At 40.5% G+C, this 26392-nt stretch overlaps 3 protein-coding genes across 4 annotated transcripts in view; 2 read left to right on the plus strand and 1 right to left on the minus strand.

The window, feature by feature from the left end:
• coq6 (coenzyme Q6 monooxygenase) overlaps positions 1–1831 on the minus strand; it is a 20315-nt gene extending 18484 nt beyond the window's left edge. The window contains exon 1 of the mRNA XM_034195169.1: positions 1454–1831. Within this exon, the coding sequence (XP_034051060.1) occupies positions 1454–1637 (184 nt within the window). The 5' untranslated portion in view covers positions 1638–1831. The remainder of the gene's footprint in view (positions 1–1453) is intronic.
• Positions 1832–1839: 8 nt separating this feature from the next.
• On the plus strand, positions 1840–11975 carry fam161b (FAM161 centrosomal protein B). Its single transcript, XM_034195168.1, has 9 exons — positions 1840–2049; positions 4901–5101; positions 6517–6980; positions 8459–8742; positions 10090–10208; positions 10765–10932; positions 11048–11147; positions 11224–11399; positions 11651–11975. The coding sequence occupies exons 2-9, from the start codon at positions 4905–4907 to the stop codon at positions 11730–11732; spliced, it is 1590 nt and encodes a 529-aa protein (XP_034051059.1). The 5' UTR covers positions 1840–2049; positions 4901–4904; the 3' UTR covers positions 11733–11975.
• A 10525-nt stretch (positions 11976–22500) lies between these two features.
• Positions 22501–25822, plus strand: ngb (neuroglobin). 2 transcript variants are annotated; one of them, XM_034195171.1, is made up of 5 exons: positions 22501–22870; positions 23035–23182; positions 24823–24931; positions 25020–25139; positions 25231–25822. In XM_034195171.1, exons 2-5 carry the CDS (start codon positions 23085–23087, stop codon positions 25381–25383), a joined length of 480 nt encoding a protein of 159 aa, XP_034051062.1. In that variant the 5' UTR covers positions 22501–22870; positions 23035–23084; the 3' UTR covers positions 25384–25822. The 2 variants fall into 2 exon arrangements, with proteins under 2 accessions (XP_034051062.1, XP_034051061.1); XM_034195170.1 differs by having other exon boundaries at positions 22502–22870; positions 22957–23182.
• The last annotated feature ends 570 nt before the right edge of the window (positions 25823–26392 follow it).

The raw sequence follows: 26392 nt of genomic DNA on the forward strand, positions 1-26392 counted from the left end.
AAAAAAAAAAAAAAAAAAAATCAAATTTCACAAATACATTTTTGACTTAAATATTTCAGAATACTTAAAATGCCTTCTGGATCCTGGATCCAAAATATGTTCCAGATCAAATTCAAAATAAAATCACTCACTTTCTAGGATATTATCCATCTGCTTACCCAAATTTGATCAATATCCTCTTACAAAGTTTTTGAGTTAAATGTTGCTTTGTGCCAAATATTCTTCTGCATCTCAGGTACAGAATATACTCTAGATCACCTCCAAAATTGAATCACATTTTTCTCTAAAAATTATTTATTTGCTGACCAAATGTCATTGAAATCCATTGATTACCTTTTGAGTTATCCTGCTAACAAACAAACAGACAGACAGAGAAATGATGGTGAAAACATTACCTCCTTGGTGGAGGGAAAAATGAGTTGGTGCCACTTAAAAATTTTAATGTAATCAGTTTGAATAATTTTTTTTAGTTAAATTAACTATGTTTTACAGTGCATCATCCTCAGCCACACAGTCTATCCATTTTTAATTTAGGTTTTACTTTTCAATTCTGTTGTATATTTTATCCTGCATTTGCCCACATAATGGGCATCACTGCCCCACTGTTTCTAGCTGAGCTGATACTCACATTAAGACCAGTGTCAGTGGGTGGAGCACAATGACAAGCACATGACTGCCCAGCGTTCAACAATAAATAAATAACTACATTGACGTTCCAGCACAGCTGTTCCACACCAGCATCCATGCTGCTCGGACCACATCCAATTCCAGCAGATCTCACAAATAAAATGAATAAGACAAGGGCTTGCTTAGCGTGAGACCGGGAGACTGCTGTGAGCGTGTTTTGCCATGCAGAACTGGAGTTACTTCAAAAAAGACCATTTGTTGTAACACTTATGTCAAATCTTAATATGGATTTGTCATGACCCCAAATAGTTGGGGGCAGCCAAAAACATCCTCCACCCATGAACCATCCAGCAGGTGGCTGACATGTCTATGTGATATGACACAGACAAAAGTGGCTTTTTCTATCAATCTGGTGTGTCAAAGTTAATCATCTAACCATTTCATTCTTATGTGCTCTTTTAATATGATGAGTTACAAGATCACACAATTTATTGTTTTTGTGTTATTGCTGACATAAAGTTAGCTGGGGTAGATTATGGGGTGGATTAACCCAACAGTCCTACACAGCAGCATGTGCAGAAATAGGTTATTTTGCATTTACTTATGAAGATATACTGAATTATTTTATTTTTTAAAAATTAGCATTAATATTTCTGAAAAGGATTCCACGTTCTTGTGCATCTTCCAGTGCATTTAGAATAAATGAATTCTGAAGTGTGCTTTTCATTTGAACATGTTCAAAAATGTCACAACTTGTTCTACATGTACCCTGAACACCACGTGGTCTTCAGAGGTCAGAGTTCAAATGTCGAAATGCAGGACTCACCTAGAGAACAGGCCATAGCAGAGCCCACCATCCCTCCTCCTGATATTATAACATCATAAACATCATTCTTATTGGTGCTTAAAGATCTGACACCCACGACTTTTTTAGCGCACAGGCGTTTTTGTGCAATAAAACTCCAGCCAATCCTGTTTAAGGACAACGTCGCTGCCCCGAGTTTGTGCATTCTGTCTTCAGTGTGTCTTCATAACGCCCATTAAACGGCAGAAAGCACTTAGAACTTTCACAAGTCAACATAAAAACAGACGTGTCTCCTTCAGTCTGTCCTATAAACAGCTGACTACACTCCAGCCATGTTATGTTGACAAATGCCTGAACTGAGGAGCTACTTCCTTGTTTTCGTCCAATCACAGCCCGCCGTTACCGTCTCCGTCCACTTGTGGCGCTAATGCTACCAAAACTCAGGTAATAGAAGCGCAAGTCAAAGCTTGTTTCACCCGCTGCAACAGACGACGATATTTTACAAAATTGAAAACTGTTTTACTGAATTAGCAATAACGTTACTTATGAGGGAAGATATACCAGTCCAGACGACGCTTCAGCGCGGAGAAATATCTTAAAACACGACTTTTTGCCAGGTTTGACAATTACTATTCTGTTTTTTTTTTCTTTTTTTAAAATAAGCCCTTTTGAAATAACAATAGGAAACAGTAAGTAAGAATAAACGTACAGAATTTTGGTTATTATATGTTCTAATCTATATACTATTTCTGCTAAGGGGAAAACTGGTCTTGTTACCATGGCAACCTCTTTTACACAGACCAAAGATGGCGTCTTAAAGTGACACAAACATTTAAATATATAGCCCGACAACCGGTGTTCGGCTATGAATTGGGCCTCCATTTTGGAGTGAGATTTCCCACTCTTAAACGACCAATAGGAGAACAGCGCTGGAATACCCTCTCCTAAACGACCAATAGGAGAGCAGCGCTCTCGCCACATCAACATGAGGCTGACGTCAGTGTCTTGGTCGCCAACCAATCACATTCTAGGAGAGAGAGGGCCGGTTGTGTATATATATATATAAAAATGATAAGCACAAATAACAAAACTAAACAAAAATATTGATTGACAATCATCCTGCTGAAAATGCTACAAATAGTTTTGTTGTATTCCCCCCCCCCCCCCCTGAAAAAAAAAACAAAACAAAAAACAGTCAGTTGAGGTGACTTTTACAACATAATCCTATAGGGCTTCTTTGATTTTCTAATCATATAAGTGTCACAGTCCCATTTGTGCCGCTTTGTGTACACCTGATCCTGCATCTCGAATAAAATGTGTGCCAAATCCCAATGTGGATCTCAGACAGATCCCTTGGATTGACCCCCAAGCAATTAAGGGAAGCCCAAAGCAAAGCAAAAAACAAACAAACACACACTCACACTCATCTTCAACCGCTTAGTCCAATTAAGGGTCGCGTGGACTGGAGCCTATCCCAGCAGTCATAGAGCGTGAGGTGGGGTACACCCAGGACAGGACGCCAGTCTGTCACAGGGCCACAAACAGACAAACAAACACATCCACACCCACTCACACACCTATGGACAATTTAAAGATTCCAATCCACCTAACCCACATGTCTTTGGATGTGGGAGGAAACCGGAGCACCCGGAGGAAACCCACACAAACACGGGGAGAACATGCAAACTCCACACAGAAAGGCCACAGGCGGGAATGGAACCCATGACCTTCTCGCTGTGAGGCAGCAGTGCTAATCACCAAGCCACCGTGCTGCCCAACAAACAAACAAACAAAAGTTATTACATTGTAAGAATTGCATTTTATTTTTATACATAAAAGTTGAACTTTGAGTAACCATGTAAGCGAACATGGCCTTGTCAGAAAGTTTTGTCTTTAGTCAATCTCCATATATAAAATATTCATTAATTTTGCAGTTTAACAGCAATGAAATGCAAATTACCCATGTAAAGTAACAAAAAAGAATGTTTATTTTTAATTATATATATATATATATATATATATATATATATATATATATATATATATATATATATATATATATATATATATATATATACGAGGGCTGTCCATAAAGTATAGGTCCTTTTTATTTTTTCAAAAACTATATGGATTTCATTCATATGTTTTTACGTCAGACATGCTTGAACCCTCGTGCGCATGCGTGAGTTTTTCCACGCCTGTCGGTGACATCATTCGCCTGTGAGCACTCCTTGTGGGAGGAGTCGTCCAGCCCCTCGTCGGAATTCCTTTGTCTGAGAAGTTGCTGAGAGACTGGCGCTTTGTTTGCTCAAAATTTTTTCTAAACCTGTGAGACACATCGAAGTGGACACGGTTCGAAAAATTAAGCTGGTTTTCAGTGAAAATTTTAACGGCTGATGAGAGATTTTGAGGTGATACTGTCACTTTAAGGACTTCCCACGGTGTGAGACGTCGCGCAGCGCTCTCAGGCGCCGTCGTCAGCCTGTTCAAGCTGAAAACCTCCACATTTCAGGCTCTATTGATCCAGGACGTCGTGAGAGAACAGAGAAGTTTCAGAAGAAGTCGGTTTCAGCATTTTATCCGGATATTCCACTGTTAAAGGAGATTTTAATAATGAAAGACGTGCGGACGGGTCCGCGCGTCAGGACGCAGCCGACGCGGTGCGGCGGCACAGGAAAAACACCTCCGTGTTGATAACCATTTGTAAAATCCAGGCAGCTTTTGATGGCTTTCAGTGGAGTGAGTATATGAGAAATTGTTTAACAGCTGGACATGTTCCAACTTGTCCTTAAGGCTTCCAACAGAGGTGTTTTTCCTGTGGCGGAGCGTCGCGGCGGCTGCGAGCCGACGCTGCAATCCGTCCGCACGTCTTTCATTAAAAAAATCTCCTTTAACAGTGGAATATCCGGATAAAATGCTGAAACCGACTTCTTCTGAAACTTCTCTGTTCTCTCACGACGTCCTGGATCAATAGAGCCTGAAATGTGGAGGTTTTCAGCTTGAAACAGGCTGACGACGGCGCCTGAGAGCGCTGCGCGACGTCTTGCACCGTGGGAAGTCCTTAAAGCGACAGTATCACCTCAAAATCTCTCATCAGCCGTTAAAATTTTTACTGAAAACCAGCTTAATTTTTCGAACCGTGTCCACTTCGATGTGTCTCACAGGTTTAGAAAAAATTTTGATCAAACAAAGCGCCAGTCTCTCAGCAACTTCTCAGACAAAGGAATTCCGACGAGGGGGTGGATGACTCCTCCCACAAGGAGTGCTCACAGGCGGATGACGTCACCGACAGGCGTGGAAAAACTCACGCATGCGCACGAGGGTTCAAACATGTCTGACGTAAAAACATATGAATGAAATCCATATAGTTTTTGAAAAAAATAAAAAGGACCTATACTTTATGGACAGACCTCGTATATATGTATTTCTCCTTATTCTGAAACAGAACTTGTGTGTTTTTCCACACAGAAATATGCCAGATGGAATTGAGTCAGAGCTTAAGGTCAAACAGCAGTTCCAGGAGCTATGTGATGCCTTCAGACATCAGCTGATGGAGACGCAGAGGAGACACAGAGCAGAGCTGGACAGGAGGATGCATCAGAACTCATTTATTTCAACAAACGTTGATCAAAAGTCTAGTGATGTGAAAGAGCTGAACCACCCAACCAAGTATGCCTCTTATCTTTCCACCAGGAATCCTGTGATTGCTCCATGAGTCTGTCTGCATGCTTGTGGATGCTAAAACTCAAAAAGTTATTTATGATGACTTTTCTGGTGAAATGTCCTGTGCTTCCAGGAAGAGGAGCAAATCTTGTTCCAAATGAACCTCAAATATTTTCAAATTTTCTAAATAAAACATATCAAAGATTAAAACAAACACAAACAAAAGATATGGGTTGATTTTTATGAGTTTGATGGAGGCTGACACAGGGACCAAGGGTTACCCTTTTAGATTTTAGTACAGATCTGAATCCAGAGTGTATCCAAGATATTTTTCCCGAATGTCATCAACATTATGACTGGTTTTTTTTTTTTTTTTTTTTTAAGTTTCTCAAAAAATAAGACATAGACCTCAATTCAAACAAACCACACACACACAAGGCAAAAGATTTTTAGAGTCTGCTGTAGCTCATTCCAAAGAGGCACCTTAATGAAAAGGCACTCTACTGGGTCCTCCTGTAGTTTTATTATTAGTCAGAGTTTTAATGTCTCACAGATGTATATGTTGTGTTTAGTGTTAATGGTGTTGTGAATTACTCTGACATTCTTAAGACTATTACATCTGTTTTTCCTCAGTTGGATAGTTTGGAGCTGTTATAGACTAGGCAAATGGGTATTAAGATGGCAATGGCAATTTGAAATTACACCACAGTGACATTGACTTTCACCCCAGTCATTGACTTGTGGTAAATTTGACCTCACTTACGTAATTCCAGAACTGACCATCATATGTGTGCCAAGTTTGGGTCAAATAAAAGTGAGAAACTTAAATTTTGACCTTTGACCCCAATTTTGTTGACCTTTGACAACTTTGAGCTTTCCGGGAACATTCCAGAACCCTTCTCTATAGATGTGCCAAATTTGATGCAATTCTTATTGAACAACTTCAATTTTGACTTTTGATCCTAATGACCCCTTGACCTTTGGTAAATTTGATATCATCCGGACACTTCCAGAGCCTGCCTACATATGAGTGCTAAGTTTGGCGGACACTGGAGTGAAAACCTGCAATTTTTACCCCAGTGACCATGACCTTTGCCAAAGCAACCACTTTGAGGGCAAATTGGGGGTTGACTGACATCCACATATTGATTGGTGGTAATGGGCCAAAGGACCTTGAACAGAAAGGGGAACAAACAGATGGATAAACAAAAATGTTGACCTTTGACCCTAGTGACCTTGAAATTGCCAAAACTAACTCCTGAAGGGCAATTCTGGGGTCAGTCTACATTCACACAGCAAGTCTGGTGGAAAGTGGCCCAAGTGCCTCGGAGGAGTAGTGAAACAAATGAGCAAACACAGATAAAGAAACATTTCTCAAATTACAGTATGAAGCTTTTTCTGAAATAATTTTATCTCCATAGTCACAGGAGGTCTGTCTCAGCATCTGCCCTAACCAAGGAGTCTACACACCAGGGCAGACAGTCAGAACGACCCAGCTCAGTGTCTCCAGCATGGAAATCTTCATCCAGGACACCAGAGCGTCATCAGCAAGCGTTATGTACAAGTCAGCGACACAAAGAGGAAGAGGCCGAGGCCGAGTGTCAGAAGAAGTTCTCCGCTCTCCCTGTGCCCAGCCACGTGAGTCTGCCCCTCTATCAGGAGATGAAGGAACGGAGAGAGGAGCAGAGGAAGCAGGGCCTTGAGCAGAGGAAAAGGTTTCTGCTCGCCATGCAGAAACCTTTCAGCTTCACAGAGAAAGAAAAGGAGAAACGGGAGAAGCTGTTAGCAATGTTAAATCAAGCCAAACAGGATCCAAAATCCAAAGCTGCTGCTGCCAGGAAACCTACCAAAGTAGTGAAGGAGTCGTCAGACGCCGACCTGACAGGTGGGTGAATTTGTTTCCCTTATCTCTGGAAGAGGCCAGAAAGTGTCACATGTGGTGTAACCACTCATCTTGTGTTTCTTTGAGAATATTTTTGGGGGAGAGTCGGTGTAATTTAATTTTATGTGCTGCCACCTTGGAACAGCATCTCAGTGTTCTCAGACTCATACTGTCTATGTGCCACTGACCAGCTTGATGTTTTACTATAGCTACAGCACTCCAAATTTTATTATTTTAAGTAATTTATTGTATCTATATTTAGTTTTTGGTTCCTCCACCTGTCAGCTGCTTATTAGCTATCAATTATTGCTACTTTGAATTGTAAATATTTGTATATATATTCTGTTTTAATTGTTTTTCTGTCATCATTAATTTATTTTGGTATGTTGTGTGGTCTTAGTCTGTTTCTATGTTACTGGGACTACAGATGGAAATTAGCATCCTGCTATAATCTGGCATATTTACATGTAACAATGTTCATTAATATGCATTGTCCCATTTCAAATAAATATATAAATAAATATATATATATATATATATATATATATATATATATATATATATATATAGTTTTTCATTATATTTTGATTTCATCCATTTATTTTCTGTTGCTTATCCTGGTCCCGAGGGGGCCACCAATGGGGCGTCCTCACCAGACACCTGAACAACCTCAGCTGACTCTTTTTGTACTCTGAGTCCCTCCCAGATATTTGAACTTCCCACCCTGTCCCCGAGTGTAAGCGCCTCTAAATCTGAGGCCATGGTTCTCAGCAGGAAACTGATGGACTGCCTACTCCGTGTAGGGAATGCGGTCTTGCCCCAAGTGAAGGAGTTCAAGTACCTCGGGGTCTTGCTCATGAGTGAGGGGACAATGGAGCGTGAGATTGGCCAGAAAATCTGCACAATGGGGACAGTATTGCATTCCGTCTGCCGCACTGTTGTGACAAAAACGGAGATGACCCAGTAGGTGAAGCTCTCAATCTACTGGTCAGTCTTCGTTCCTACTCCCACCTACGGTCACGAGGGTTGTGTCATGACCGAAAGAACTAGATCATGGGTACAAGCAGCCAAAATGGGCTTCCTTAGGAGGCTGGCTGGTGTCTCCTTTAGAAATAGGGTGAGAAGCTCGATCATCCATGGGGAGCTTGCTTTTTCAGGCTGAGGTGGTTCGGGCATCTGGTAAGGATGCCCCTGGACGCCTCTCTAGGAAGGTGTTCCTGGCACATCCAGCTGGGAGGAGACCCGTGGGAAGACCCAGGACAAGGTAGAGAGGTTATACCTCCACACTGGCCCGGGAACATCTCGGGATCCCCCAGTCAGAGGTGGTCAATGTGGCCCGAGAAAGGGAAGTTTGAGGTCCCCTACTAGAACTGTTGCCTCCGCGACCCGAACCCGGATAAGCGGTTGAAGATTTACATGTATGTATGGTTTTGGTGATAAAACAGTACATTGCTTATTCACATGTCTGAAATTTTACACAGCCCGATGCAGAAACCCCCACACTCAGTCCAAAACTCCACACAGTCCAAACCTTCGTGCTGCTGATCGCACCAAGAAGGAAAAGCTCGGCTTCCTGGACGAGAGGCCGACCTTCCAGCCGAGGATCATCCCTCAGGTCCCAGATTTTGTCAGGCTGCACAAGGCCTTCCAGATAGAGGTGCTGCAAAATACAGAGAGGAAAGATGTGACAAAGTGTCAACCCTTTTACCTGAGAACGTCAGCTCTTCCTACAAGGCAAAGTAAGACGAGCACTAAAAACTCACAGGTACATCACATTCTTCACCTCAAAGCTTTTGCTGTTTTGTTCATCATAACATTTAGATCATTTGCTTCATTATTTGCTACTATTTTTCCTTTCATTGGAATTTTTAATTTGGTGGCAATGCTTTTGAAATTTACACTTTATTACGTGATTGTTGACAAAGCAGTGATAGTAGGGTATTGTTTTCACTGGTGTGTACGTATGTGTGTCTGTGGAGAAGATAACTCAAAAACATCTGGGCTGTTTTCCTTAACCTTGGTGTGAATATTACTTGGATTGATATCTAGAGGTGGTTTTATTTTGGAGTTGTTTGATTTAAGGTGAAAGGTCAAAGAAAATATGGTCTAAAAACACCTTTTTGTAAATCTCTGTATGTTTACTTGTACATTTATGTCATGTGTGTAGATGGTGCAGGGTATCAATCGGGTCTCTGGTGCATTTCATTTCTTATTAATTTTATGTTGACATTTTACCATTTTCATGGTAAAATTGTCATTCTGTCATTTAATCATTCTGATTAAATGATCAAGTCAGCCAGACTCTCCAGCAGGTTTACATAAATCATATCAAAATCACCACAGCCAGAAGGTTTCACATTTTACTTTTGCAACAGTTTTTTTTTTTTGAGTCTCAAACCTTCACTGCGTGATGGATCAAGCCACATGCGCCCACCACTTACCACACCGTTCTCCGTCATAAAGAGAACATTAAGTCCTCTAATATGGATTCTGAATATCTCTATAACATTTCATTCCAATGGTCTACTCTAAATCCTTGCTGTTGTTAAAATCTCCGTCCTAGACCTCTTAAGAACCACTTGTTATCCCACATTTTTGGTGTATTATCATATCTGGTTTGTCAAAGAAAAATATTTGTTTCACAATATATTACAAAGGAATTTAAGCAGGTAAAATTTATTTCATTTTTCAGTATTTTGAGAAATATAGTTTTGATGAAAGATGTTTAGGTTAAATTGTTGTCTAATAGTGTTGCTTCAGATGGATTTGTTCTGTTGTAGAATTACTGTACAAGGAAATATCCTTGTACAGCAATTCTACAACAGAACAACAACAAAAAAAGGAACTTTACACTTTTTAAACATATTACAGATTTAATTATTGGCAAAATCTGTACCTTTAGTTTATTTATTTGCAATTTTGCCCATTAGTGTAATCACAGCCAGTTTCCTTCCTGTGATCCTATGATAATTATGTAATATAATTTGAGTATGTGCAGTACACCGAAGCTGGTTATTTAAATGTGGGAGTTACAGAATAAATGGGTTTATAGCGGTAATTCAGTTAAGCTAATTTTATCACACACAGTGATTTTTTTTTTTTTCTTTTGCAGGAACCACACATACATCATGTCAGTAGGAGTAGATCACTTGGGGCTTTAACATCTCTGTCCACTGACATCCTCCCCACTTACATTACAGATGCTGCAAGAAAGCGCTGCATGGCCATCAGGTGAATTGGATTGTTTTTTGAAGTATAAGCCATAGTTTTTTTTATACTACTTTGAGAGGTCAGACTTATATACCGAAAAAGCACACGTTAATTTTTAATACTAATTGTAATATATTGTTTATATAGGACTTTCCGTGAATCAACACACTAACCAAAACAAATGCCAATAATAAAAGTACACTAGAATAATTCACAAAAATCACAAATTTAAAAAAAAGATTAAAAAATGGACTCATGTTTTTATTGTAGTGTTCCCAATGCTGTAGATCAGCAATCTGTGTTTATCTGCATCAAATAACAGCCATTATGTTGTCCATCACATGTTTATTTGTCAATCTTGCTTATTTTTGGAATTTAAAAGTCCTTATATCGAATAACAATACACACTGTGGTGTGCACATGGGCTAGACTGAGCTCCTGTCCATTGTTAAACTTGCCCCAGGGAAACGTTGTGTTAAAAAGCGAGCTCCACATAGAAGAAAAACGGTGTGATTTATACTTTGGGGAAAAAAAAACAGTATTGTAATTTATGTGCTTTATATTTTTACCTTCTTAGAAAATCAATGGAAATGAGGGATAGTAAGAATCAAGAAAGTGCAGAGTGGATGAAGAAGTACCACATGAGGTCCCAAACTATGAAGAACACCATTGTTCTCCATGCGAAGATCCTGGACCCACACAGCAGCTTCAAAGAAGTGTATGATGAAAAAGTACAGCAGCATCGGTGAGTCCTGGCGAGGCCCTTCGTTCTTCCCATTCAGCAACCTTTTCAACTTGCATCACAACAACCGCACACATCTGCTGCAGTTACATGAACTATAATCTTCTCTTCCATTAAGGGAAGCTGACCAACAAAGGATGAGAGAATACAAGAGGGACTTACGGGACATGAAGGCACGGGTTCGTGAACGCCCATTTTTGTTTGAGCAGGTTAAACGGGTAGGTTAAGCACACCACTTGGAAATCATCTTCTAAATGACTTCTTAGACAAACGTTATTATTGTTATTTTAACAGAGAAATGCAAAGGTTCAAGCGATAAGAACATTCAAGAACGAACTGAAAAAAGTTGGCTTAGAGGAACGTTTTGTTGAAGAAGTCGGAGAGGCGGCGGACGAAACATCAGCCTCATCCACATCCGAGTGCCATAGAGGCGTGAACCACCGCAGCACAGAAAATAACAACCATAGCAGGTACGCAGAAGGAGCATTTTTAGCGACTATTGTTCACACACGATGTAATACCACTGCGTCCGGTAAATGTATGAATAGCACTGGTACTGGAAAGTCAAGGACTTCATGTGGTTTGGTCATAATATTACATTACATAATTCTTGAAGCTCGCCCTGCTGGCTTTCGTGAAGAAAAGACAAATACTGTAGCCAAGTAAAAGTTTGATGTAATTACCATCTAGCCATTTTCTAAACCCAACATGTCTGATTTAGGGAAGAAAATGTAGACGATGGAGAGAAAATTGAAGATGTGGAGGAGAAGAGCGTGAAGTCCAGCATTGAAGAAATGCCATGATCAAAAAGGTTCAGGCGGTACTGAGTTTTTTGTGGCCTGTCTTCTACAAAACAACACAGCCCTTAAAAAATTATTCATGTCATGGCTAAACCACACATTTGATTGTTTCGGTTGTGGCACCCATTAATTATGAAATTATAAAACGTGTGAAATTCATGATAAAAGTTGTAATTTATACAATTCATCAATAACATTTCATAGAATAGATTATATAAGCAAATAGTATTTAATAGTTTCTTACTGATGTAGAATCTGCATCATATTTCAAGGCTCTAGCTCCCCCAGGAACCTTGATTGGACAAAGCGAATATAGAAAATGAGTGAGTGAAAACATTGAAACAAATGAAAACATTGTAATTAAAAGGATAGTACGATCCCTAGAAATTAGAAAAAGTTGGGATGATTTACTTTGACTTCTATTTCATTGTAAACCTGTTTTGTGTGGTCAACTTCATTTCATTTGTTAATGTACATCCGTTGCTTCATTCAAGGCCTGCAACACATTCCAAAACTAGAGCACCGCGCTCATAGAGCGCAAACCTCCACCAATACTAGATTCCAATTCCACAAATTTTAACTTGGAAAGCAGATTTTCAAGGTCAAAGTCCTGTTAGAAGTGGCTTTCATAAGCTAAAATATAATACAAAATATAGATCAAAAGGGGTTTTTAATGTTAACCCCTTAACGCCTGAATTTATATAGCTGTATATAAAAAATGTTTTGTGTGTGTTTTTGCCTTTAAGTAGATGGTAAATAATTATTAATAATAATAATAATTATTAATTTCACTTTTGCACAAAAAATAAATAGTAATTTTGCTAATAATTTATGTTGTAATGTTATAATAATAATACTGGTATGTTGCAAATATGCGACAACAGGCATACTGGTCAATTTGGTATGTTGCATATTTGAGTCAAATATTCTAGCATATATGCGACAATAGGCGTTAAGGGGTTAAAATCAAATATCCGCTAAATCCACAATACGGATCAGATGCGGATCAAACTTAGTTTCATTGAGAGTGCCAGTTTGCACCTCATTGTCACAAATGAGCATGATTGAGGCACTTTTGATTGAGATATAATGCAAAAAGTACATTAAATGGGTTTTTCAATGTTAAATTCAAATGTCCACGAAATCCACAATCTGGATCAGATCCAGATCAAACATTGTCAGGTGATAGTGAGTACCAGTCTGCACCTCGCTTTCAAATATGAGAATGATCAAATTTCTTTCAAATATGAAAGAAATTTGATCTTTTTTGACAGAGTTATGAATTTTTGAAATTTTGTTCATTGTTAAAGATAGGGATTTATCCAATTTTACAAGATTTTTCCTGATTTTGCCATTTGACCTATGACCTTGAAAATTAAACCAGGTCTTGCCTATCAGGATATGAATCTTAAGTAAAGATTTCATAGCGATATATGAAAAATTGTGGGCTACAGGCTGAGTATGATGGTTCTCATGCTGCTCCACATTGAGTCTGTCATATCATTTGGTAGTATTTCATTTATTTCTGTCTGAAGATGAATTATGTATTTTTTGGAATTGTCCCATAAGGACACAAGTGTTTGAAGTGGATATTTCTCAGACCATTTTAGTGGTCTGCTGTAAGTCCCACATCAAATACGTCTTTACTGGCCTTCACTGGTCTCTGCTGTAAGCATTTCCTCAGGCAGCTGACTTCCAGGAATGAGAGTTTTGTTTTTTCCTCCCTAAACCACATGAGAATGTCTGAAAATGTCCATAATCATAACCAAAAGGTCATCATGGAGACCATGGAGACTAGGACATGCTCTGTGATCATCATTTCTTGTAGCCTATATACATGGTCTGTGCATGTTGAATGATGCATGAGTTCAGATCAAGATATTGTTTAAGTATATATGGATATAAATAATTTGTGTCCCAAGTAAACTGAAACATATAAGTAGCCTTTTATTACCGTGATGAAAAGCATAAAAATGTACGTTTTGGTTGTATAATGTTCATTTATAATTGTCGTCATGTGGGTTCTCTGTGCTGTTTAGGCCGCAGTAACTCTCTGGCATGCAAAGAATTATGGGATATCTCAATAGGGCGAATACTGCCATGAACACTGCCATCTACTGGCCAGGATGTTAAAGAGCAAACTTCACTTTCCTCCAGAATGACATGAACAGGAAACGATTGCAGCTCACACAGCCTGGGCATGTTTACATAAAACAAACACAATGACAATGTCTATAGACCCAGAGAATATATTCACGAGAGTTTTAGGCACAATATACAAAGAGCTTAATGCTGTTGTCTGTGTGCAGCGGTTAAAGTGCAGCCTCATCAGAGCGTCTCGGTGCATTTCTCCAGTCGTGAAACTTTACCCATAATGCACTGCAGCATGTGTGTCCAAACACCAAAACCTTCAAAATTAGTGCATTATTTTAAAACTAAAACATATAGCTGATAGCTCCCCGGGCGCCTAATGGCGACTTCTGCTCCTACTGGCAATTAGGATGGGTTAAATGCAGTAGACACATTTCATTGTGCAGGGAACATGTTCTTCTGTGCATATGACAATAAAATTCTTTTGAATCCTTTGATATTTACACTTTATAAAAGGCCAGGTGTGATGTTAATTTAAATAGCTTGTCTGGAATTAGTTTGGTTAAAATTTTAACCATAAGTTAAAACTGTATGCCTGTTGATGACTTGCGTAATATGCCGGTGAATCTGTATGGTGTAAAGAGAAATTGTCTTTATTCTCCCTCCTCCTTCTTCTTCTTTCCCTTTCCTTGGTCACCAGGTCTCCCTTGCTGAGAGAAAGCTAATTTGACACAGAAGCGCTGGCTCGTTGTTGTGTCAGTAGTTGCTAGTGTACTGCAATCAATATTGAAAGTTATTGGTTTTAGCTTTCATCTGTAACTTCTGCTAAAATTTTTTAGGGGGTTATCGGTTTAGCTTTAGAAATTATCTTTTCAGTTAGCGGATTAACCTTTATCAAAGCTAACGTTTTGGTTAGCTGTGCCCACCAATGGCCTAGGATACTAGTCATAACTATGTAACTAGGTATCTCCAAAGCCTGGGCATGTATCCTGTGAAATGCAGAGACTGAATAAATATATAGATAGATAAACAAGTACTTCCCCTCCAGTTTAATATGATCACTCAAAATCAATACATGTTATCTTTTTATGTGCCTCCAAATTAAAAGGGCATATAATGAGGATAAACGGATTAAAATTTGATGAACTTTGATGCACCAGATCAATCCAAAAATCAGCTTTGATTTGTCTGTGTAAAATCCAATAGACCTGCTGATGCCTGAGGGACACTGTCATCTGCAGGACTTGTCTGAGCGTGTTGTAGTGAATAATCTTATTATCAGATGGATGATAGAAACTAGGAGCAAGAGTGGTTGAAGTTAGCTTTAAATGAGCTTGTTTGTAATTTCCAATACCTACCTCTGCTGGTCACCAAAGCTTCTTGTTATTTAACCATGATGGTGCTGACAGTATTAATCCCTTGGGAGGACTCCCTCAGGGAAACTGAGGTTCCAGCAGCATTGTATAGCAGCACACAGGGTAAGAAGTACACAGAGTATCAAAAGTGAAAGTAAAAAACAATTTGCAAATATAAATATAAATACACAGATATAAATACCAGAAAAACTCCTCACTACTGGTTTAATGGCTACTGCTGTTCCTCTCCTTCCCATCCTCTGTCTTCCTGTTACTTCCCCTCCGCTGGACACAGGCACAAAGGAGCCTGGATTTTGGTACTCTTAACTATAGGTGAGGGCAGCACGGTGGCTTAGTGGTTAGCACTGTTGCCTCACAGCGAGAAGGTCGTGGGTTCAGTTCTCGTGGCCTTTCTGTGTGGAGTTTGCATGTTCTCCCCGTTTTTGTGTGGGTTTCCTCCGGGTGCTCCGATTTCCTCCCACATCCAAAGACATGTGGGTTAGGTGGATTGGAATCTTTAAATTGTCCGTAGGTGTGTGTTTGTGTGTCTGTGTTTGTTTGTCTGTTTGTGGCCCTGCGACAGACTGGCGTCCTGTCCTGGGTGTACCCCGCCTTGCACTCTATGACTGCTGGGATAGGCTCCAGCCCCCCGCGACCCATAACTGGACTAAGCAGTAGAAGATGAATGAATGAATGAATGAACTATAGGTGACTGCAATTAGTAGCCGTATTAAAAAATGAAAAAGTCAAAAGGTGAATTGTAGATAAATCACAAAAAAATTCTAAAGGTTTGCTTTTATGTACTTGTAACATATGTATGTTATTATTAAGGTGGTTGGTGTGACAGAGGAAGATACAGAGGACACAGGGTGAGATGGAAACGATTGATCTGCTGTGGCTACCCCTAACGGGAACAGCCGAAAGACAAAGAAGAAGATTACAGATATGGAAATTACTTTTTGTCTTTTAAAATTGTTGCCCCCCACCAGCACCCCAAACGTAGAAAATCATTGTTACAACCGTTCTTAAAGAACGCCAGTACACTGCAGTGTTGTTTTTCCACACAGATGTGCAGAAAAAAAACAAACAGATTTACAGAAAATCAAATGCAAAATGACAATCATGAGCCACAGTTGTGTCACACAGGACTTCTAGATGTAGCAAACAATTAAAGTGGACCTTCTTTGTGATCTAAAGCATCATATGAAAAGACTCCATCCAGTCAGGTTGTCATGGGACAACCTGACTGGATGGAGGTTGTCAGGTTGCCTCTACTGGTGGTTGGCTCTCACTGCGGTATTGTATCACTTCCTGTTCCGGAGCACAGCGGTGTTTTTCTGTATCTGTTAGCTGTTTAATCTGCGCAGTTAGATTGATCTAGTTATCTAGATTACGATTTGTTTCCCAGTGTAATCTTTACGTGCCTTAACTAAAGCACTCCTTCTGCTGAATCACCTCTAAATTATTTACACATTATTCACTTTGCGTGTTTTTAGGAATCCGCTAGCTTAGCGTAGCTACTAGCTCTTAGCCGATTTAGCATGGCGGCTTCTCCTGTCTCTCCCGCACTTTTCTGTTCTGGGTGTGAAATGTTTAGTTATTCCTCGGCCTCCTTTAGCAGTAATGGTACTTGTAATAAGTGTAGCTTATTCGTAGCTTTGGAGGCCAGGCTGGGCGAATTGGAGACTCGGCTCCGCACCGTGGAAAATTCTACAGCTAGCCAGGCCCCTGTAGTCGGTGCGGACCAAGGTAGCTTAGCCGCCGTTAGTTACCCTCTGGCAGATCCCAAGCAGCCGGGAAAGCAGGCTGACTGGGTGACTGTGAGGAGGAAGCGTAGCCCTAAACAGAAGCCCCGTGTACACCGTCAACCCGTTCACATCTCTAACCGTTTTTCCCCACTCGGAGACACACCCGCCGAGGATCAAACTCTGGTTATTGGCGACTCTGTTTTGAGAAATGTGAAGTTAGCGACACCAGCAACCATAGTCAATTGTCTTCCGGGGGCCAGAGCAGGCGACATTGAAGGAAATTTGAAACTGCTGGCTAAGGCTAAGCGTAAATTTGGTAAGATTGTAATTCACGTCGGCAGTAATGACACCCGGTTACGCCAATCGGAGGTCACTAAAATTAACATTAAATCGGTGTGTAACTTTGCAAAAACAATGTCGGACTCTGTAGTTTTCTCTGGGCCCCTCCCCAATCGGACCGGGAGTGACATGTTTAGCCGCATGTTCTCCTTGAATTGCTGGCTGTCTGAGTGGTGTCCAAAAAATGAGGTGGGCTTCATAGATAATTGGCAAAGCTTCTGGGGAAAACCTGGTCTTGTTAGGAGAGACGGCATCCATCCCACTTTGGATGGAGCAGCTCTCATTTCTAGAAATCTGGCTAATTTTCTTAAATCCTCCAAACCGTGACTATCCAGGGTTGGGACCAGGAAGCAGAGTTGTAGTCTTACACACCTCTCTGCAGCTTCTCTCCCCCTGCCATCCCCTCATTACCCCATCCCCGTAGAGACGGTGCCTGCTCCCAGACTACCAATAACCAGCAAAAGTCTATTTAAGCATAAAAATTCAAAAAGAAAAAATAATATAGCACCTTCAACTGCACCACAGACTAAAACAGTTAAATGTGGTCTATTAAACATTAGGTCTCTCTCTTCTAAGTCCCTGTTGGTAAATGATATAATAATTGATCAACATATTGATTTATTCTGCCTAACAGAAACCTGGTTACAGCAGGATGAATATGTTAGTTTAAATGAGTCAACACCCCCGAGTCACACTAACTGCCAGAATGCTCGTAGCACGGGCCGGGGCGGTGGATTAGCAGCAATCTTCCATTCCAGCTTATTAATTAATCAAAAACCCAGACAGAGCTTTAATTCATTTGAAAGCTTGTCTCTTAGTCTTGTCCATCCAAATTGGAAGTCCCAAAAAACAGTTTTATTTGTTATTATCTATCGTCCACCTGGTCGTTACTGTGAGTTTCTCTGTGAATTTTCAGACCTTTTGTCTGACTTAGTGCTTAGCTCAGATAAGATAATTATAGTGGGCGATTTTAACATCCACACAGATGCTGAGAATGACAGCCTCAACACTGCATTTAATCTATTATTAGACTCTATTGGCTTTGCTCAAAAAGTAAATGAGTCCACCCACCACTTTAATCATATCTTAGATCTTGTTCTGACTTATGGTATGGAAATAGAAGACTTAACAGTATTCCCTGAAAACTCCCTTCTGTCTGATCATTTTTAATAACATTTACATTTACTCTGATGGACTACCCAGCAGTAGGGAATAAGTTTCATTACACTAGAAGTCTTTCAGAAAGCGCTGTAACTAGGTTTAAGGATATGATTCCTTCTTTATGTTCTCTAATGCCATATAACAACACAGTGCAGAGTAGCTACCTAAACTCTGTAAGGGAGATAGAGTATCTCGTCAATAGTTTTACATCCTCATTGAAGACAACTTTGGATGCTGTAGCTCCTCTGAAAAAGAGAGCTTTAAATCAGAAGTGTCTGACTCCATGGTATAACTCTCAAACTCGTAGCTTAAAGCAGATAACCCGTAAGTTGGAGAGGAAATGGCGTCTCACTAATTTAGAAGATCTTCACTTAGCCTGGAAAAAGAGTCTGTTGCTCTATAAAAAAGCCCTCCGTAAAGCTAGGACATCTTTCTACTCTTCACTAATTGAAGAAAATAAGAACAACCCCAGGTTTCTTTTCAGCACTGTAGCCAGGCTGACAAAGAGTCAGAGCTCTATTGAGCTGAGTATTCCATTATCTTTAACTAGTAATGAGTTCATGACTTTCTTTGCTAACAAAATTTTGACTATTAGAGAAAAAATTACTCATAACCATCCCAAAGACGTATCGTTATCTTTGGCTGCTTTCAGTGATGCCGGTATTTGGTTAGACTTTTTCTCTCCGATTGTTCTGTCTGAGTTATTTTCATTAGTTACTTCATCCAAACCATCAACATGTTTATTAGACCCCATTCCTACCAGGCTGCTCAAGGAAGCCCTACCATTATTCAATGCTTCGATCTTAAATATGATCAATCTATCTTTGTTAGTTGGCTATGTACCACAGGCTTTTAAGGTGGCAGTAATCAAACCATTACTTAAAAAGCCATCACTTGACCCAGCTATCTTAGCTAATTATAGGCCAATCTCCAACCTTCCTTTTCTCTCAAAAATTCTTGAAAGGGTAGTTGTAAAACAGCTAACTGATCATCTGCAGAGGAATGGTCTATTTGAAGAGTTTCAGTCAGGTTTTAGAATTCATCATAGTACAGAAACAGCATTAGTGAAGGTTACAAATGATCTTCTTATGGCCTCGGACAGTGGACTCATCTCTGTGCTTGTTCTGTTAGACCTCAGTGCTGCTTTTGATACTGTTGACCATAAAATTTTATTACAGAGATTAGAGCATGCCATAGGTATTAAAGGCACTGCGCTGCGGTGGTTTGAATCATATTTGTCTAATAGATTACAATTTGTTCATGTAAATGGGGAATCTTCTTCACAGACTAAAGTTAATTATGGAGTTCCACAAGGTTCTGTGCTAGGACCAATTTTATTCACTTTATATATGCTTCCCTTAGGCAGTATTATTAGACGGTATTGCTTAAATTTTCATTGTTACGCAGATGATACCCAGCTTTATCTATCCATGAAGCCAGAGGACACACACCAATTAGCTAAACTGCAGGATTGTCTTACAGACATAAAGACATGGATGACCTCTAATTTCCTGCTTTTAAACTCAGATAAAACTGAAGTTATTGTACTTGGCCCCACAAATCTTAGAAACATGGTGTCTAACCAGATCCTTACTCTGGATGGCATTACCCTGACCTCTAGTAATACTGTGAGAAATCTTGGAGTCATTTTTGATCAGGATATGTCATTCAAAGCGCATATTAAACAAATATGTAGGACTGCTTTTTTGCATTTACGCAATATCTCTAAAATCAGAAAGGTCTTGTCTCAGAGTGATGCTGAAAAACTAATTCATGCATTTATTTCCTCTAGGCTGGACTATTGTAATTCATTATTATCAGGTTGTCCTAAAAGTTCCCTAAAAAGCCTTCAGTTAATTCAAAATGCTGCAGCTAGAGTGCTGACGGGGACTAGAAGGAGAGAGCATATCTCACCCATATTGGCCTCTCTTCATTGGCTTCCTGTTAATTCTAGAATAGAATTTAAAATTCTTCTTCTTACTTATAAGGTTTTGAATAATCAGGTCCCATCTTATCTTAGGGACCTCGTAGTACCATATCACCCCAATAGAGCGCTTCGCTCTCAGACTGCAGGCTTACTTGTAGTTCCTAGGGTTTGTAAGAGTAGAATGGGAGGCAGAGCCTTCAGCTTTCAGGCTCCTCTCCTGTGGAACCAGCTCCCAATTCAGATCAGGGAGACAGACACCCTCTCTACTTTTAAGATTAGGCTTAAAACTTTCCTTTTTGCTAAAGCTTATAGTTAGGGCTGGATCAGGTGACCCTGAACCATCCCTTAGTTATGCTGCTATAGACGTAGACTGCTGGGGGGTTCCCATGATGCACTGTTTCTTTCTCTTTTTGCTCTGTATGCACCACTCTGCATTTAATCATTAGTGATCGATCTCTGCTCCCCTCCACAGCATGTCTTTTTCCTGGTTCTCTCCCTCAGCCCCAACCAGTCCCAGCAGAAGACTGCCCCTCCCTGAGCCTGGTTCTGCTGGAGGTTTCTTCCTGTTAAAAGGGAGTTTTTCCTTCCCACTGTAGCCAAGTGTTTGCTCACAGGGGGTCGTTTTGACCGTTGGGGTTTTACATCATTATTGTATGGCCTTGCCTTACAATATAAAGCGCCTTGGGGCAACTGTTTGTTGTGATTTGGCGCTATATAAAAAAAAAATTGATTGATTGATTGATCCCTCAGGACAACACTGTGATTCCCTGGTGCACCTCTGATTCCCTCGTGCACAGATGAACACACGCCCGATCATTTAGATAGCATCCAACTATTAACTTGCATCAAAGAACTGTGACTGAGGCGGCGCCTGACAAAATGAAGTGTCACTCACAAATGTGGTTACTAAGAAGAGGAACAGCACATCTCATTTAGATCAGTGAGAGGCTGTGTGCCGGGCCGCTGAATGTTTTGATCACGCTGTTTGAGCAGATGAACAAAGTAATTTCAAAATTCCAACACATTTAAAGGTACAGTGTGTAGGATTCAGGGGTGCTTATCCGCAGAAATGGAATATATCATTCATAACATTCAGTAGTATATAATTACCTGCAACAATGAATCAATATGTTTCCAGAACCTTAGAATCCTTAGAAAGTCCTTCATGTCAACATGGAGCAGTCCTCCTAACGGAGGTCACCATGATCATAATGTAGCCCAAAAGGGATATAATTATTTCGTCTCATTTCGCAAGAGCAGCTGGAAGACTGAAGAAAAAAGCGGAATCAATGGTTGCTCCCCTCTACCCTGTCTACTGGTTGCTAGTGCAGGCTAACAAGTTTGTGATTGTCCTGGATCAAGTCTAAGATCCAGACTTCCATTGACTTCTGGAATTGGCCATCAGGAATGTATTCGTCTGCTAATTGTAGGCAAACTCACATGTGGCGCATGATATAACTGTTGTCTAGCATGTAGGTGCCTGAGTGTTGAGGACCCCAAGTCCTGGACAAGGCCAAGGGGACACGCACCCTTCACCTGGCTGTGGTAGACAAATCGGTATTTTCCAGAGGTGGGGATGGATCAGTTGTTTCCATCCAGGACCTGCGGCTTGACTTGCCAACAAGTTTGAGAAGTGAAGGGAGCACAAATCCAAATTGCACTAACATGAAGAGAAACAAAATAGTGACTGGTGATGGTATAATGCAACCTAACCACTAGATGTCACCAAATCATACACATTGTAACTTTAAATGCACATGCACGCAGGTTTCTCTTGGATCCGATAAGACACCCAAATGGGTCTGTACGTCACCTCCCTGAATGCAGCTGCACTGTTTGTAAAGCTGATTGGTAGCATTGTGTTTATTTTGCTGTGAAATGACAAATTTCTTCTAGTTTGAGAACAAAGTTAAGAGAATCTTGAGATGTTGGGCTGCTGCATTCTGGCAAAACAACTTCAACTGTACCTTGGCATTCATTCTGCAAGTCTTTGGAATGCTAATGGAAAGGTGGAACACCATTATTCCAAAAAGATATTCCCTTATCTGGTGTTTTGATGATGGTGTTCCAAAATCTCCCGGAGCATTGTGACGGCTGTTGCCATATGATTCACATAATTTCCATACTCTGTGGAGGTCAGCATTTGTTTTGTGTCTCTGCTCCTTTTTGTTTTTTTTTTCTTTAATTTTTCAGCTGTCTGGTTATACTTGCAGTCTTCGATGTTTTAGATCTGAGTTCACCTGCAGGAGGAGCTGTGGTTCGCTGCAGCCTCACTGGAGCAGAAGGAAGAGATCATTCATTTTCTCCTTCAGTGAATAATATCCTCAGTGCTGGAGAGAGAGAGAGAAGGAGGGAGGGAGGGAGGAAGAGAAGAGAGATAGCGGACAGAGTGACAGATAAGATTGTGGCAGGGAAAACAGAGTGCATCACAGTGTCAGGCAAAGCTGCTGCTGCCTGCACGGACAAGCACACTCCTGGCTGATCCAGAAGAAGTTCAGAGAGAAGACTGACCTCCAGAAGGTACCATCTGTCTGAGTGACACCTACAAACACCTCAAAGAATCGGCCGTGTTCCACTCAGTTGATGCTCTTCTTTGCTTTTTGCAGGTGGGTTGGCAAAAGTTTTGCCTGTTGATTCCCTCGATTGTTATGGTCCACACCAAACTGAACCTTCTCGTCCAGTAGAGGAACCACTTGGGGGAAGAACGTGTCTCCTGCTTGCATCCTGAGAGAGGATGGAGAAGCTGTCGGAGAAGGACAAGGAGCTGATACGAGGCAGCTGGGAGAGCCTGGGCAAGAATAAAGTTCCTCACGGTGTCATCATGTTTTCCAGGTAACATGTTGAATGCAGTGAGAGGGGTGACAAAACGTTGTGTTACGACGATGCTACATGTTTGTGCTGTAACTTCAGAGCCATGTTGTGTTACGATATGTAACAGCTGTGTGGAGAGAATCACGCTTCAGAGCACCGGAGGCTTGACTTGTTGCTTGGCGACTGCCTGAAATAATCCACAAATTACTTTAAAAGACAGCTGCTGTTCAGCTGCTTTTAAAGGGATCATATTGTGAAAAATCTCATTTAGGCCTGAAATGGCTCATTTTAATCTGAACTCCAACTTGCTCTGTGACACACACCCATTGAACTGGTGACACACCCACTTGGTCTGTTGTAGAGATGTGGAGAGATGCCATAAAGGGGCGTGGCAAGCAGCAGCTCCTTACTATTAAAGCAACATGCACCAAAACAGGCTGTTTCGTAGAAACTTGAAAACTGGCTTTTTAAAAATGTGTTACATCAGTGTTGGTGGAGGATTTTGGGGTACCCATTTTAATATCTGTTTGGAAGACATGCAGATATCAATATTACCTTGTAGAAAAGATGCATAATACAACCTGTTTAAACTAGCAAGGGGAGATAATACACAGTGGTGGCTCTGCAAGTTTTTTTTTCTAGATGGGGGCTATCTGGGGCATGATTGGGGTGGGAGAATATGTCATGAATGTGCATGTATGGATTGTAAACTAAATTTCAAGTGCCTGCTACATACATGTTAATTGACATATACAAGACATCGGCGGTGCAATATTTTTAATTCTATCTATTCAGTGGTCCATTCTGAAGCATTATTTTGGTACTTTTTATGTTTATTTTAATCATATGTTAATGTAGATATTGTCAACTGCATCCAAATTTATTTGATATCACTTATTTGTAACAAATCTGATGTTATTTATGACTTACTTGATTTTTTTTATAATAACATTTATACTATTATGTCATTTGATCAGTCGATATCATGTTTAAGTAATTTTTTGAAAGTAAAAACTGTGTGTGCTGGGTGTGTGTGTGTGTGTGTGGGGGGGGGGGGGGGGTCGCTATGCAACATACAACAGAATGAACTAACTACAGCACCTGTTTAAAAATCACAACTTTTGCTTTGTGGCATCATGCTAACGCATATATGGACAGTTTAGGAAAACTAGAGGCTCTTCTCCTATAGGGGGCACCACTCTCTGTTCTGAATTGTTGGATTGTTATTCTCACATTTCACAATTTCACCAGGTCCTGCTTCATGGAAAGACTTGCTTCTCAAGGAAATGATCTGTTTGGAAACATATCATACCAAAGCAAACAAATAATGGCAAAAAAACAGACAAACAAACCGACCAAAAACTTCTAACTTTATGGAAATGGTGCTCAGTTGATCTTGGCGCATAAATGATATCTATCGGGTGTTGTGGAAACTGGGGGGGTGCTGTCACACCGACTCAGTCGGATCATTTGAGAAATCAGGATTTTTCATGTAATTTTCTGGAATTGCTACTGAAATTCTTGGGGATGGGGGGGGGCTCCAGCCCTGTCAGGATGAACTATGAGTTGCATATGTTTTGAAACGTAAGAAGAAGGGCATGTGCTGAGTTTGTGTGAATGTTTGCACACCTATGGACTGCTGTGGTTTGTGTCTGTGGTAGACTGTTTGAGCTGGATCCTGCTCTTCTCAGCCTTTTCCACTACAACACTAACTGTGGCACCACAGGAGACTACCTGTCCAGCCCTGTGTTCCTGGAACACATCACTAAGGTGAGCTCCATTCACAGCAGTGACCTCAGTTGCTCTTTATGTATCATTTGGAAAACAAGTGCGTTTTTGTGTCTGTGTGTGATTCCAGGTGATGTTTGTGATCGACGCAGCAGTCACCCACCTCGACGACCTTCACTCCCTGGAGGACTTCCTGCTCAACCTTGGGAGGAAGCACCAGGCAGTTGGAGTCAACACGCAGTCATTTGCTGTACGACCCAACTTCTGATATTACCATTATTATTATTATTCTGTAGAATAAAACGACTATGACATGCAAATTCTTCTCCCCTCTACTTCAGTTGGTGGGCGAGTCCCTGCTTTACATGCTGCAGTGCAGTTTGGCTCAGGCCTACACGGCGCCGCTGCGTCAAGCCTGGCTCAACATGTACAGCATCGTGGTAGCGACCATGAGCCGAGCCTGGGCCAAGAATGGGGAGGACAAGGCCGACTGAGGCGCGCAGCCGGATCTGCCGAGCATTTCCTGTCAAATTACTCAACACGGTTGCCATGGAGTAAGGTTGTGTAACACGTAGCACTGCAGAGCGTCGGCTGCTGTACATTTGCTCTGAGAGCGGGGTTGCGAGCTGTACGGCATGTGTGATGTGTTACGCTTTACAGTCGAGTCGCAGGGATTCTTTGCTGCTGTAAAGATGTGAGAGATGAGGGCGTGTCACCTGAACGCCTCACGCCGACAAAAACGTCACTGTTGAGTTTGGTTGTATATAATGACTTTGGAAATATCTCGATAGTGGTGTTTGTGGTGTGTCTTTAAACAGTTGCACAATTGTGAAATAGTATAATATTTAAACATCACAGACACACACTCCTCAAACTGTGACAGTTACTGTGGCCATTGTAGGCAGCTCTCAACAAACCTGGAACACAGTGACAGAAAACAAAGTCACGTTAATGTACAGAGGAAAAATAGTCAATACTGTGTTTTGTTAATGGCGACTTTACTGCACCTCTTTGTTATCTGAGATAATAATTGTTACTGTGTTGATGATAGTAAATGGATTCTCAATAGATACTGACAGGAACTGTTAAACTCTGATAGCTTTCATCAGTGATCAATGACTGTTAAAGTGTCCGTGTCACCTCACTGGACATGTGTGTCCTCAGTAGAGGCTTTGAGTAGGGCTTCAATTATTATTTTTATTATCGATTGATATATTGATTTGTTTTCTGAATAACACTTTGGCTAGTACACTGTTAAAAGATAAAAATATTTAAAATTTTTATCATAATTTTATATTTGTTTGGTTTTCAAAAACCAGACACATCCAGTTGTCATCAGTCAGTGCAGTTACAAACTGCAAATATCTGGTTTAAAAGCAATTTATTATGGCTTAAAATGTAACACAGTCTTTTGTTGGTTGACTATCTGTCAATTAACCAGACTAAAGGCAGTTTAAAATGTTTTAACATTAGGTTAGAGCTGTTTCTCAAAAATAAGTTGAT

Source organism: Thalassophryne amazonica, chromosome 19 (assembly GCF_902500255.1).
Source record: "Thalassophryne amazonica chromosome 19, fThaAma1.1, whole genome shotgun sequence".
NCBI lineage: Eukaryota > Metazoa > Chordata > Actinopteri > Batrachoidiformes > Batrachoididae > Thalassophryne > Thalassophryne amazonica.